The sequence below is a fragment of the Mixophyes fleayi genome, chromosome 3, assembly GCF_038048845.1.
Source record: "Mixophyes fleayi isolate aMixFle1 chromosome 3, aMixFle1.hap1, whole genome shotgun sequence".
NCBI classification, from domain to species: domain Eukaryota; kingdom Metazoa; phylum Chordata; class Amphibia; order Anura; family Limnodynastidae; genus Mixophyes; species Mixophyes fleayi.
In genome coordinates, this window is record NC_134404.1 from 226,809,706 (window position 1) to 226,824,470 (window position 14,765).

General features: G+C 37.6%; 1 protein-coding gene across 3 annotated transcripts in view; it reads right to left on the minus strand.

Annotated features, from left to right (window-relative positions):
• PHACTR2 (phosphatase and actin regulator 2) overlaps positions 1 to 14,765 on the minus strand; it is a 241,551-nt gene that overhangs the window by 191,022 nt on the left and 35,764 nt on the right. Inside the window, exon 1 of one of the 3 annotated variants that reach the window (XM_075203223.1) lies at positions 2,902 to 3,064. The exons of the other annotated variants lie outside the window; for them this stretch is intronic. Coding sequence (XP_075059324.1) covers positions 2,902 to 2,914 — 13 coding nt within the window. The 5' untranslated portion in view covers positions 2,915 to 3,064. Of the gene's footprint in view, positions 1 to 2,901; positions 3,065 to 14,765 lie in introns of those variants that run through there. 3 annotated transcript variants of the gene reach the window in all.

Sequence of the window (14,765 nt, forward strand, 5' to 3'; positions counted from 1 at the left end):
CCACTCATTACAATGGCAACATTGGTCATCTTAAATACATTCTATGTACATTCTGTTTAATTAACACTAAAATGGTAGTTATTCAGTGACATATATGGAAGCTGCTAATAAAGTGATTTATATACTACATTACATATCAGTGGGATGGATTTTCTGAATGATATGGCAACAAACAAGTTGTTAGTTATAACTTGGAAATAAAGTCCTGAGTATGCAGATCTGTTCCGACCGCCAGGACAGGTCTGTACAGTGACCGTAAATAGAGCAGGTGAGGCTGTGATGCAAGTGGGTATGGCGTCATTGGAACCAATACCGTCCACCCCCATATCCATTCACATGCTTTTGCTAGTGTCAAAATATACCAATAAAAGCATGATTTTCAACACCACTGGGTAAGGCGCCTAAGGGACATATTTATTAATTAGCAGGGTTTTGCCCCGTTAAATATCATCTGTCATTGCAATGACAGATGATTTTTCGTCCCCTTTTAATTTAAAAAATCATCCTGGGACAGCGCTTCCGATAGGAGTCTGTCCCAGCGATAATTTCACTTATCTTAAACTCCCGTCCTCTCCCGTCACTATGGCAACCTGCACAATGCACAATGACATGCTTGCAATAGTGACCGGAGAGAGCAGGTAAGCAATACTGTAGTCCGCATAGAAACCTATGGGGACTGGTTTTGCGTACAAAGTCAGTGAGACTGCAGCAGATATCTCCAATATCTGCTATGATCCTTTAAAGTTAAATAACTCAGATCCTCAATATTACAGAAACTACATTGATAAATGGTTCTCTAAGTCTCATTATCATATAGCAGTCTAGGTCCACCTTAGTAAATTATTTTTAGAGGATAAATGTGCAGAACAGATCCAAACATACTACAAAGGCAGTGTCTCTAGCTTTAGGGGCTGTGCATAAGCAGTATTATGTCTACAAAAGGCCCTCACTGAACTGCATAGTGCGAATAGCTTTTAACCCGGGCAAAAAGTCCCCCATATTGGACCTTAAGGAAGAACTGCTCCGAAAATTAAAAATTGTGAATTGGCAGAGTTTAATAAGTTAATATAAAAAAGGTACACTGGATGTGCTGTTAGTCAGATTCACACCACACTCCTCTCTCCTCTTCCTACTGGGTGTTGCAGGAAGAAGATATATCAATGTCATTTGAAAACATGGGAAGTTGTAAGGGAGAGCACAGACACCAACTCAAGTAAAGGAGTGCAGTGGGGTACTATTACTGCCAGGTGGATATGGTACGCTGGTCAGCCACTGTTAGTGCAAATTCCTTTGTTTTGGTTGGAGTTATCCTTTCATTCTTAAACAACAAAATGGTATATTTCTGCTTATTAGACATGGATGAAATGAATTGGCAAGTTTTGTTCTGGTCCTAGGACATTAAAATAGAGGCATAACAATAATTGGAGTGACATATAAAAGTTGTTCGATAGACTGAATAAACAAAATTGTAGCAAATGATTGGATGAAAATAAAAAGTTTGGGGCAATAGCTCACAAACTGAGACATGACATTTTTAAAAAATAAATAAAATCTACTGGTTAATTACAGGTTCTATTTAAATATGTAAATAGTACAAAATGTGGATGCTCGCCAATAACATTGCAGACAGCAATGAGTACAGTCCCATTGGGAGCAGTTTATAAAAAACACAGTAACTAACTAGTTTTTTTAAGAAAATATCTTTCCACTAATTCATATATGTAGCATTTCCTCCTTTGCTGCTAACGAGGTAGAACAAAGCATAAAAATATGTCTTCTTGTAAGCAGGCACAAAGTACATACTTGGTCACAAATCTTAATGATTTCACACATAGCGCCTTCTATAAGCACAAACAGCATGTATTATATTATGCCAGGAAGCAGTGATAAGAATCACTGGAGAGAGCGATGGAAGCGGACAAAAGCATATGACTTCATACACACATATATATATATACATTATTATTCAATAACCTCTTTATTTGTCTTAGATGTCAAAACAAGGGTAAACAATATAATCTAAATTTACACCAATCTCCACATTAGCCACTACAGAGGTAATACAGGTATATGAAAAGTTACTTCACTGTCATTTCTAGCACAGCACAATCTCTTGCAGGATTCTGTTATGTATATAAAATATATATAAAATCTTTGCTGCATATAAAGTAGTACATTTGTGTGCAAATGTATACTGGCATGGCATAAAATATTTTCAATAAAGTCAAAACTATACAGTTCCTTGTGAAAATTCCATGCTTACCCCTGCTCCTGTGTGTGCAGCATGTATGTAGCTGTCTTCCCAGCAATGCATCTGTGACAAGCAAGAGACTCTTTACAGCCCCATCAGTTAATTCATTAACATCTTCCTGGATGACACAGAAAGCACAGTGCAGCTGGCATTGTATTCACAGCCTCCTGTCATGCTCACTATCTTTTTATTATCTCACAGTCAGACCCCAAAACATGGAGCAATGTTTTCCCCAGTGTCATTTATTTACCCTAATGCTGTTAGAGGAATGGTACAGTGTTATACCCAAGAAAAAAAAACTGCTAGACCCACATCTTGCATAAGGCAGTAGTGTTTTTTCTGTATACATAACATACTATAGGAACATGTATGATTTAGAATTATTGCAATAAGAGATATTTTAACATAACTGCCTTGAAAACCAGTAACACCCCAAAAAAAATTATAATAATGTAATTGCACCACATACACGAAGCCTAAATACGGTGATGGATTCTGCTGCATAAAGACTTCACATAGAGAAATCAGAATTCAGCCAGTTCACTGCTACTGGAACACTTACACTGAAAATATCATAAAAAATTCAATTTACGGAAAGAAATGTGAAAGTAGAGACAGCAGATATCTGAAAGTCTGCTCTCTGTACTTACCGGTATCGTCCATCTGTGTATGTCTTCAAGTATCCCAGCTGTGCTGAGTGGATGCCTCTGATTGCCTGTCTCTCCCCAATAGCTTTCACTGTCACTGCCCTTTCCTGCCCTTCCTTTCTGATAGCCAACCTTTACAGTGCACACAATTCCTGCTTTAACAGCAGCAGACACAACACCAGGAAATTTAGATCTCCAAGGATGACAAAACAGCCATTAGCTCCATTATAGGCTGACTAAAGCAGTCTGAGCCTATTGAGGAGGTACTTGAAGCCCCATGGATTCAATTCTATTCTGAGCAAGTATAGTAGGGGAGGGGAAGCTAAAGGAATCAGCATCTCAGTGCTCACTATTATCACACAGAAGTCGATTCTAAACATAGGTATCTGAAGGATAAAACCAGAGCGCTTAATGGTATGAGGATGAAAAAGTGCGATCAATCACAGGCTGCTCGTCTATACATTCAGATGTCAGTCTGAATTTACTGGCCAGGAGTATAATTCGGGAATACAAAGCACAAAAATAAAAATAATAGTGCTTTACTGCCTCAGTGACAGGTTGCAAGGATTTTAGCTAAAAAGAAATCATAGCTAGTACCTGTATTAATTGCTATATTTGATGGGGGCACAAATGTTGCACAATTGCAGGCCAGTAGCATGTTAACATGTTATGAGAAACCTCAGTCCTCACTAGGCCACCATAACTACTGATAAACTACAACAACTTTTTCGTTTTTTTCCTTGTGATAATAGTTATCAGGAAAGTATGGAACAGTTGCATTAATGTAATGCCTGAGGCGACTTGGGAAACGCATATGTTGTCCTTTCCTGTCTTGACTTGTTTCTATATATTCTCTAGGTCTAGCTTGATAAATTCAGCGACAGACATATAATTATATGTCCTACAGGAATGAGGAAACCACAGATTAACAAATGTCTAATGTATAAGTGGGCAAGTGGTACCTGATTGAATAGTTGTTAGAACCAATATCACATTTAATTATATGTTGAGTTCTACCTTAACATCTCATGGGCAGCATGGTGGCCTAGTGGTTAGCACTTCTGCCTCACAGCACTGGGGGCATGAGTTTGGTTCCCGACCATGGCCTTATCTTTGTGGAGTTTGTATGTTCTCCCTGTGTTTGCATGGGTTTCCTCTGGGTGCTTTGGTTTCCTCCAACACTCCAAAAACATACAAGTAGGTTAATTGGCTGCTATCAAATTGACCATAGTGTGTGTATGTTAGGGAATTTGGACTGTAAGCTCCAATGGGGCAGGGACTGATGTGAGTGAGTTCTCTGTGCAGCGCTGTGGAATTATTGGCGCTATATAAATAACTGGTGATGATAATTTGTTGGTTCACTGGAGAGACAGAATGTTAATTCTTTTGTTCCATCCATTTAGATCTATAGATACCCAAAGGCCCCAAAGTACTCAATTTCAATGTAGGCCCATGAAGAAGTCTTGTGACTTGTGAGGGCACAGAAAAATAACTCTGTAAAAGACCTAAACAATATGGCAAGTGAAGATTTGTCCTTTTCCAAAGTTTAGAAAGCTAATCCTTGTAGCATTCATGTCACATGCAAACATGTGATCACCTACCACTCAGAGGTCCAAGCTACTTTTTCTCTATTACAGTCATGGCTGGTTTCACATATTATCAGTGAAAATGACTCTGTAGGTGCTGAATGCTGAAAATGGAGACTCAGGAAAGTTTTAATTGTGACCCCTTGAGTACACTTGTTACACAGGCTAGGGACTCACTTACAGAGTAGATGCCTTGACGTTGGCAGATGAGCTTATCCCAATATATCTATATTGTGCACAAAATTCTCCTACCTATGTATATACTAACACATAGTGATTTATATATTGTTTGTTTTAGAGTGCCAGACTCTTTTCTTTTGTTTTCACGTACACAGTGGTCTCAATTGTCCTGACAGCACTTTCTAAAATTATTTTATTCACATGTGTGCATTTCATTAACTTAAAGGAGCACACCTTGGTTTCACTGATATCCACTGACATGTCCAGTAAAATGCCCATGAACACCAGTTATACCAATATGATGTCCATTTCATCAACATCATCATTTATTTATATAGCGCCAGCAAATTCCGTAGCGCTTTACAATTGGGAACAAACATTTATAAGACAATACTGGGTAATACATACAGACAGAGAGGTAAGAGAACCCTGCTCGCAAGCTTACAATCTATGGGATAATGGGAGTTTGAAACACAAGGGCACGTGCTACATCATATTGCACATTGACCAGCTAGAGAGCAAAGGTAAAAAGTATTGAGTGGGCTGTGTGATCAGTCACACAGCAATGTTGGTCAAAGGGTTGTTGTCCAGTTGCCTGATTAACCAATAGGTTGACTAGGCTGCAGCCTAGTGCACATTGTTTTTGGGGCGGGAGCGGTGAGTGGTTTTCAGCGTCGGACTGGTTCACCATTGGCTCAGATACAGAAATACTGCCAACATATAAATACCTGATTAAGGATCCAGAACAGACGAACCTGTTCTATGAGCAAGTACAGTGATCACATATGGGTAAGCAGTCAGATAGAGGCTTGAAACACAATCTGGGGGCGGTCACATGATGTGAGAGTACTGGCAGCAGAAGAGTTAATATAAGGTTGCGGGCAGTAGGTGCCTTGAAGGAGTAATACAGAGTGATCTCTGGTGTGACATGAAATGACTGGCATGGAGGAACATGGGCAATGTGTAATGGTAACTGGTAAGTAAAGAATCAGTGTGTCATCAATATGTTAACAAAGAGGTGACGACATGTGAAGAGAGAACAGTGTAATAATCCATGCCTGACTCAGATTTTTAGGCTGGCTATGTTTGCTGTGGAAGGAGAGGGGGTATACCCAAAAAAATTAGCCTAGGGCAGCCGGAATCCTTAATCGGGCCTTGGATAGCCAGTAAAAGTAATGCTCAGTGCACCTCTATATTGATGCTTCCTCCTTCGTTGTCCTTGAGTCATCCCACTGCAGAGCTGTCACAGCGTACAGTCATGTGTGATATTTTTTGGATAAACATGGTGGCTCAGTGGTTAGCACTTCTGCCTCACAGCGCTGGGGTCATGAGTTCAATTCCCGACCATGGCCTTATCTGTGTGGAGTTTGTATGTTCTCTCCATGTTTGCGTGAGTTTCCTCCGGGAGCTCCGGTTTCCTCCCACATTCCAAAAACATACTGGTAGGTTAGTTGGCTGCTATCAAAAAATGACCCTAGTCTCTCTTTGTCTGTCTCTCTGTCTGTGTGTGCATGTTAGGGAATTTAGACTGTAAGCTCCAATGGGGCAGGGACTAATGTGAATGAGTTCTCTGTTCAGCGCTGCAGAATCAGTGGCGCTATATAAATAAATGATGATGATGATGATGATAATAAACACCAATCCTCCAGTGACCAATACTAGGTACTTTGTGGTAGTCACTGTGTGTAAAACTGTGCCATACAGTGTTGCAGATCGTGCTAGATGACTTTACTCTTAGCTCCCTCATCCATTTAATACTGGAAACATTTTTAACTTATAATTCAGAAATAGAGCAATATTAAAGAGAATTCTGGGGGATCCCAGGATCTTGGGTCCAAGCCCTTGGCTCCTTCTCAAACACTTACGACAATAGAGCAAATGACTAGCTACTGTTAAAGCCCTAATACAATCCATTATTACAAGAAACAGTAAAAGTTACTAGCCAGAATCAGGGTTAAAAATGTACCCACAAATAAAATATAACCTAAGTATGTGTTATGATGTCAGCATTGATTCCACTTACCTAGGCAATCTGGAAATTCTAGTGTTAAAAGATGAACGCATTAGTGGAAATCCATTGTGCTGGGTTGCACTAAAAATTCTCAGTGCAGCACATCAGGGTGGAGTTCTCATTAAACAAAGCTTTTAACTGTCTAATTTCCACTTGGCTCAGCTTAGGAGGAACATTATTCATTAATAAAAAAGCGTTGATTGTTAATTCTAGCAATCTTATCCTTTCTGAGGATTGTTGGAAATTCTGTTAAAATTTGAAAATGCTCCACATCCCAATCTGAATTGAATTGAAAAGATTGCACAGTCTTCTACAAGCATTTAAATATGTAGAAGACTTTCTATGTTGTGTACAGTAGCTATATAATATATTAACTATAAGGTTCTAGTTTCATTATTTTATTGAAAAATCAGGGCACCAAATTATATAAAAAATAATCTTGAAAATGTAAATAAATTTAATATTTATTGGCACTGATAAATAACCTAGTAAATTACTACAGATTATGATATTTCCAAAATTGAATTTTGCCCTTGCAAATCATACACATACTAATACATATGTATATTTCTACTTATGCTACTTATATGTACTATTAATATACAGTGCTGCCTAATATATCAGCCCTTTTTTTAATTAAAAGATTTTTATATGCTTTACCTAACTGGTGCTTTTGTCCATGATTGGAAAAGGGATGATACCCCTTTAGTAGGCTGTTACTGTTACTTTATAATGAGGTTGTTTTGGTATCCAAAAAACACATTAGTCAGTACTTTACAAAAATAAATACAGTCTGTTCATCGGAAGGATTAACCAAACTGCTTTAAATTCAACTCCTACGCCCTAACATTTTATATACCATCCGCCTCAACTGATTTGTTTTGCAACTACGGCTACCTCTAGAATGCAGCTCTGACTGCCTAGTGAATATGTCATGTCCTAGTTGGGAAGTTTGTGATTACAGCTTTTGATAAACATTTTAGGAGACAAAATTATGACCCAGACACAGAGCACTGTCTATACCATACTTGGCTACTGGAATATCCGGGAGCCTTCAAACTCCCGGGAGAGCAGGCCAATTCCTCAATCACATATATTTGTGAGTATGTACACTACTTGTTACTTTGATTTTATTATCAAGTTTAATTGACATTCAACATTCTTTGTCTTCTTTGTATTACAATATTTTTTTTTCTAGAAAATCCCTAATTGAAATGTAGGAACTTTCCATATATTCCATATGCAGCTGTTAAAGTAATCCTTCAATATTTTATATACTCCTTGTGGATAGTGCTGTTGGCTCACAGCACTAACCACCGCAGCTCTGGGGTCATCTATTTCAACCACACTATCTGTGTGGTTATTGCATTGGATTCCTCCATGTGCTCCACCTTACTTACCAAACATACTGGTAATTTTATGTTTGTGTGGTACAGAATTTTAGGCTATAAGCTCTACTATGGGATAGAGATTGATGTGAATGATTAAAACATTCTCTGTAAAGTGTGGTGTTATATGTTGGTGAACACAGAATCTATTAAGTGGTCAACACCACTAACATTTTTTTATTTTAACATTATATATTTATAATTTGGATAAGATGAAATCCATTTACAATGCTATTAGTTTTATACTTCTACCTTTACAATTAACACATCTATAAATTAGATCATTTCAATCTCGTCAGTATCCAGTGTAACATTGTCTCACTACTTGTCTGATCTTCTTTCTCTCTGTGATCCATTCCCCCTGTACCATCACAAACAACAAATGGATAAAGTGGATTGGCTGTGGCCAAGGGTGTAGATTGAGTATGGGGGCTAAAAATAAAGTATGAATAGGCTTCCATCATTTTGAAAAAGAAACCCCAGGGCACTCATGTGACTTTTGAGTTTCAGTTTTACAATGGAAAAAACCTGGAATGCCCTGGAAAGGCAGTAATACATGGGAGTTCTGCATATAAATAATAGATTATGCTATTGACTTTAACTGTACTGATCTAAACATACAAAAATAAAATGCAGGGGAAGTAATATACCCATTAATCACAGATGGCCCTGTGTGCTGGCTCTACTCAGCATCTGTGCCACTACTTGTTAAACATGCAGTGCACAATAGTACACAATAATTTCTTGTCCCTGATGGAAGGCAGACAGAGGAGGATATAACCTGGCTCCATCAGAATTCATGTATCTGTTTCAAAGCTGATTACTAAACTCGAAAAGTTATTATATTCAAATGGTAGAATATACTGGATTTAGAGTATTTAAAGAACTGCTTGACGTAAAGGAGGTTTATGTTTCTTGTTTAAGAAACTCTTGGTGACACTTGTTTACATTGTCAGATCGGCTGTTTCCGAATCTTCAGTCAGGCTTTCAGGCTCTGGGTACTAACTTAGCTCTTGCAAATACTTTATTATTTATCATCTCATGCATTAAAAAGGTTTTGAGCCTTAAATAAGAAAAGACATTTTGTATCCTGTATATTCAGATCTCTGTATTAAGAGTTCCCAAAACATGACAGTAGTTATTTGCTCTCTGCACTCAGTCAATGTAGGCTCTAAAATGTTACCCATATTGTCTATCCCCATAATCGCAGCCTCATAAAATGTATTTCATACGGATAAGTACTGTATATGAAACATTTACATAAACATTTGTGTTATTTGTAGCTCTTTTACATAGAACAAGCAGTATTACAGGATTAAGGGTCAACCGAAGGTAAATATAACAGTTTTATAAACATAGCTTTTTTTCTAAGTATTTTCACTTTTTTCTTTTTACAAGTGTGTTGTAGAACATGGAAAAGTATATAGACATATGTATATGCAGCTAAAATAAGAAACAATGGAAGTGTGAATAAGCCAAAGGCACAATGGCCTTCTCCAATCTGGGCTATAATTGCAATTAAAAACTTGTTTACTGGTTACAGAACTAACAGCTATATTGATTATTTATTTTTGCTGGATGTAAGACTTCGCCCTATACATCAACGGGATATTCTTGGAGGTAGCCCCTACCACGCAAAAAGATTCATTGGGTCTTGTTGGTGAAAGCTTCTCATCCAAAGCATGTGGATGTCTATTTAACAAGTACTGCTACAATCCTTCTGTTTTAATATACAACAAACAACAATGCAGTAGTATTAATTCGTCCTCCAAATACCAGCGGATGCAATGTGGATCTTAAAACTTTAATAAACATATTAAGTTCTCATCATCCCAAGTGGAGGATGAATATCCCGAAAGGACAGTTCCTGCGCCTACGCCGAAATTGTTCAGATAGGCTGGGTTTTCTTCGACAAGCTGAAGCTATGTCCAGTAGTCTTCTTGAACGTGGATATCCTCCATCTTTAATTAAACAAGCACTTGATGAAGTCACTAAGCTTGATAGCACATCTTTATTAACAGATAATCGATTTACAACTGAACTTGATAATACAGAATCCAAATCCTCTATAATTCCAAAAAAGAAAAAGAATTCCAATATGAGAATGGAATGGGCTTTTATATCGAAATATAATAAAGCATCGTTTAAGATTCAACAAATCATTAGATCGAATTATTTCATTTTACAACAGGATCCACTTTTGAGGTCACTTTTACCTAAAGACCCAATAGTGGTTTTTAAAAAGGCTAGTAATTTGAAGAATCTGTTGGCCCCAAGTTTTCCGAGACAACAGGGTAAGAGCATTAAGAAATTTTCTGACATTGGACCATCTGGTGAACCTATCCTGGATTGGGTGCCTTTCATCCCGGATGGCTCATTTAGATGTGGGGGCCATCAATGTATTACATGCAATTACATCTGCAATAGAGCTACTTTTGTAGAATCTAAAGAGGATGGAAGAAAATTAAATATACAAGGATTTATTAATTGTAATTCGACCTTTGTTATTTATTTGTTAAAGTGCACTTGTGATTTGTATTATGTGGGGCGCACGACTAGAAAATTAAAAGTAAGGTTTAATGAGCATAGAAGGAACGTCATGAAGGGTCTTAAGACACATAGTGTGTCTAGACATTTTTGGGAAAAACATGACTGCAACCCCGAATGTTTGACCCTAATGGGTCTAGAGCAAATTAAACCCACACCTAGAGGAGGTGATAGGTTTAGAGCTCTATGTAAACAAGAACCTGTTAAATACATTGTCTCGAACGGGTCTAAATGAGTCAATTGAATTGAACCAAATAGTTTAGTTTACCATCTGTTCTGTCAATATAGGAATAATATAGGGTTCATCATCCACTGAGGCTTTTATTTTTGTTTATATTTATTTTTATGGTTATTTGGGTTGTGTTATTAGTAGGAGGGGGTTTTTATTGAGCCATATGCATCTGCATACCTTGGGTCTTTTGTATGAAGGATACTAAACAAAATATAATTGTAATATGTCTCTTGCTTGGGATCATAGGTTAATTTATGGCTATCTTTTATTACCAATTAGAAATTATCTGTACATTTGTACGTATTATGTCTGAACTTAACACATTATACGAAATTTTGGCCTTTAGAGACTATAGTGCTAGGTATAAAAGATGAGATGTTGATATAAGTAGGAGTTAGAAGGATTTATACTCTTTGTATATTCTCTATTTTTGGCTTTATGTGATTATTAGGACTATATAACATTAGCCACCATACTGAATAAGTTCTTAGGGCTATTTTTAGTACGCTAGTTCCGTTACACTTACTATTTATCATGTAGATGATGAATGAATAATCGCTGTAACTATTAGGGGGATTTTTTATCCTGGTGTTATTTATAAACTCGAAGTTACAGAACAAATGAAGTTGGTGTCAACCATATGTGTCAGAATCTATATATATAAAAAAACAGGTGTAAAATCAAATAAGATTAAGAATTTTTACGGCATACGATCCCGAGATCCTTGTGTACCTCTAGATTCTTTAAAGGGTTAATAGACTTGGAGGGTTGAGATCATTGTATCATGTGATATTATTACGTAACATTAAAGGGTCTTAAGTTGCCCAATTCAACATCAAATAACATGTCTGTGACTAATACGATACTAAACACAAGATAAATAAATTAAGAGTGAGGAACTCTTAAAAAAGAAAAAACATTAAGCTAAATGTATGGTTTTGTTATTATGTGTTAGAGATACACTGTTAGCAAATGGTGTTTCTTTGAGTGGATGAACCGGTCTTTGCAATGTGGATTGATTATTAATTGATATAATGCCAGGTGAATGAGATGTAATGATCCTTAATTACCTGTGTTTAGACTATATAACACATGAATGGGTGACTTGATTACTATTTCTGATGAAGTTGTATTATACAATGAAACGCGTAAGATAGGTTACCCAAGATTTCGGGGTGATTGCTATTCATGCGCAGAACCTGTCTACGAAGCTCACACTAATACGAGAGCCAATATTGGAATTCCAGAAAATTTCTATTGCAAAGGTTCAGCAAAGATCTTGGAGCGGCGGTTGATGATGCCAGAAAGTACCGCAAGAGACCTTCTATCTAACCATACATCATAACATAGGACGGAGTGGAAAATATCCAGTACATGTTTACATAGGAACCAGGATCCTGGTGCTCAGTGCGGGAGGAGGATCCCGACTGCAACACACTGGCGGTATGCCAGTAACGGTGGCAGCAGTGCAGATTGAGCATGTCATTTCGATCTTAGCATCGGGTAAGCTTATGCTTTCTACTACGGATGAATTTTTGCTTATACATCTATGGTTTATACACAATTATGCTGACTAAAGCTATACTCACCGTTTAATACTTATAACATCATTTGGATCAGTTCGGGACATTGCATATCCTCAATTGGTGACCGAAAGTACGTGACACCGAGACACCACGGACTCCTTGTGTTATTAATACACCTTTACCAAGTTTGTATCTGATATGATCTTAAGAGGTCTCAATCGCAATATTATTGTGAGCTTACCTGTACAGGGTTGATTTTATGAATTTCCCTTGATATACTATTGAAATTATCTGCATAAAGTATGAGTATGTATATGTATTTTTAATCAATTTTTATGTTTATTAAAGTTTTAAGATCCACATTGCATCCGCTGGTATTTGGAGGACGAATTAATACTACTGCATTGTTGTTTGTTGTATATTATTTGTGACGGGGACGCAGACCCCGTGCAGTAGATATTCGCCCTCTTCCATCTTTGCCCCAAGAGATTTGGTTTGTTGATTTTGAATCCTTCTGTTTTCCCTATCTTAGGATGATCTCAGTATGGTGGCAGCATAAGAAAATTAATAAAAACATGTTTTATTCTTAAAATAAAACATTTCTTCAATGTCTAATTTTTAAAAAATATTTTTATCTATTTTTTTTTTTATTCCCTAAGTGAAACTGAAAGACAAAGCCTGGGCCTTCAGTTCCTCTGTGCATGCATGAACCAGCACTCCAGGTCACACATGCATATATCCCTTGAGACTGAATCATTGAAGCAGTATGATAACTCTCCAGGCCAGTAATTCTCTGCCTTAGTGAGATTTTATTGATATATTATGGTTAGAGGTGATTTTCTATCTTGGCGACAGAAAATCAGTCCAGTTGCAAAATATATTGATAAACAGATCCATCTTAAAAAAAACTCTATATGCTAGTGGGGCTTCTGGACTTCTTTGTTCCACCCTCATCTGTGCTTCATAGCCTGCAGTTCCTCCCAGTAAATAGAATCTATTTGTGAAGCAATCAGTGGGCAGTATGCCCCGCTTCACATGGCTCTGCTCGAAAAGGGAGAGCTGCGTGCCCCTACCAGTAGTGCACACAGCATTGCCCATATATATGATGGAGATAGGAAGAGTTGGAGAGCAGCCAAGCACCGTCTAAAATTATAGCCAGGCCCCGGAGCATGCTGACCATGCCCACTGGTGGTGTGGCATGGAAACCCCTCTCTACAAATCCTGCGTTTGCCTCTGAGGTTGTACATGTGTGCTGTGCAGTTCTATGCCATTTATTTCCTTTTTGATCGTGAATGAGATCTATAGCTAATAAAAAGTTATATGATGTCATACCATAAGAGAATAGTAATACCAACTCCTTCATTTTAAATCAGTACTATTGCTACTTATCCCATACTTATTGTATGATTGCCATAAATCCTATGTTGCACTCCACTCACATATTTGAACCTCAGTGAGCTGGGAGGCACCCAGTTCACCTGTAAATAACAATTAGGTGCCCTCCTGGATACACAATTGCTAAATAAATAGAGAAAACACTCATATAGATATTACTGTTCCCATGTGTCATAATTTCACCCCCGGTGATAGCAGGAAACACTGGTGATCACTGGTGCTTCCTGAGTGAAAGAGATGATCTTGGTATAGTAAGAGCGGGTGTTTTGGTATAATTGGTCAATTTTCTTGCAGGAGGTAAGAAACAATCATACTCCTGCACTCTAACGCCTCTTGTTTTGAGAACTCAGATTGGACACCTCAAAAAGGAATCCACTAGGTTTTCTCACGGACAGCCATGACTGATGTATGAGTATCTTACAATGACGGAGCTCAAGGACACAAGATACCTACCGTTCTGATTATTTTAGGGAGGTGGTGTTTCAGTATAATTTTAATTATGGATGAATTTCATTGTGTAAAATGCGAGTGGAGACTCTTTCCACTTTATGTACATAGTAAACTTAAAAAAATTATTTGTATGGTGTAATACAACAAATAAAAACAGACTATTTTAAGACAACAAGATGTCTCCTCTTATTTAAAATTTTTAACTAGAAGGGAGGGGTAGGAAAGAAACAAGGAACGGGGGGGTTAAGGAGGGGGAATGTGGGGGGGGGTTTGGGAAGGACAGGCACGTATATACCTATTACAAAGGAGATTATTAGCAACATATCTAGTGATTAACGACCTATGAAATAAATAAAATTAAAAACAGATGGCAAGATATATGGATTTCTTACTGGTGGCGCACGACAACCAGCCTGGAGGATCCGGAGACGGCCTAGAGTCTAAGTACCATTAGAGGGCGAGAAAGCGAAAGGGGGTAAACAGCTACGGCTTTCATGAGGATGCCACGGGGCCCAAACCTTGTCAAAGTTGTAAGATTTATCGTGAAGATAG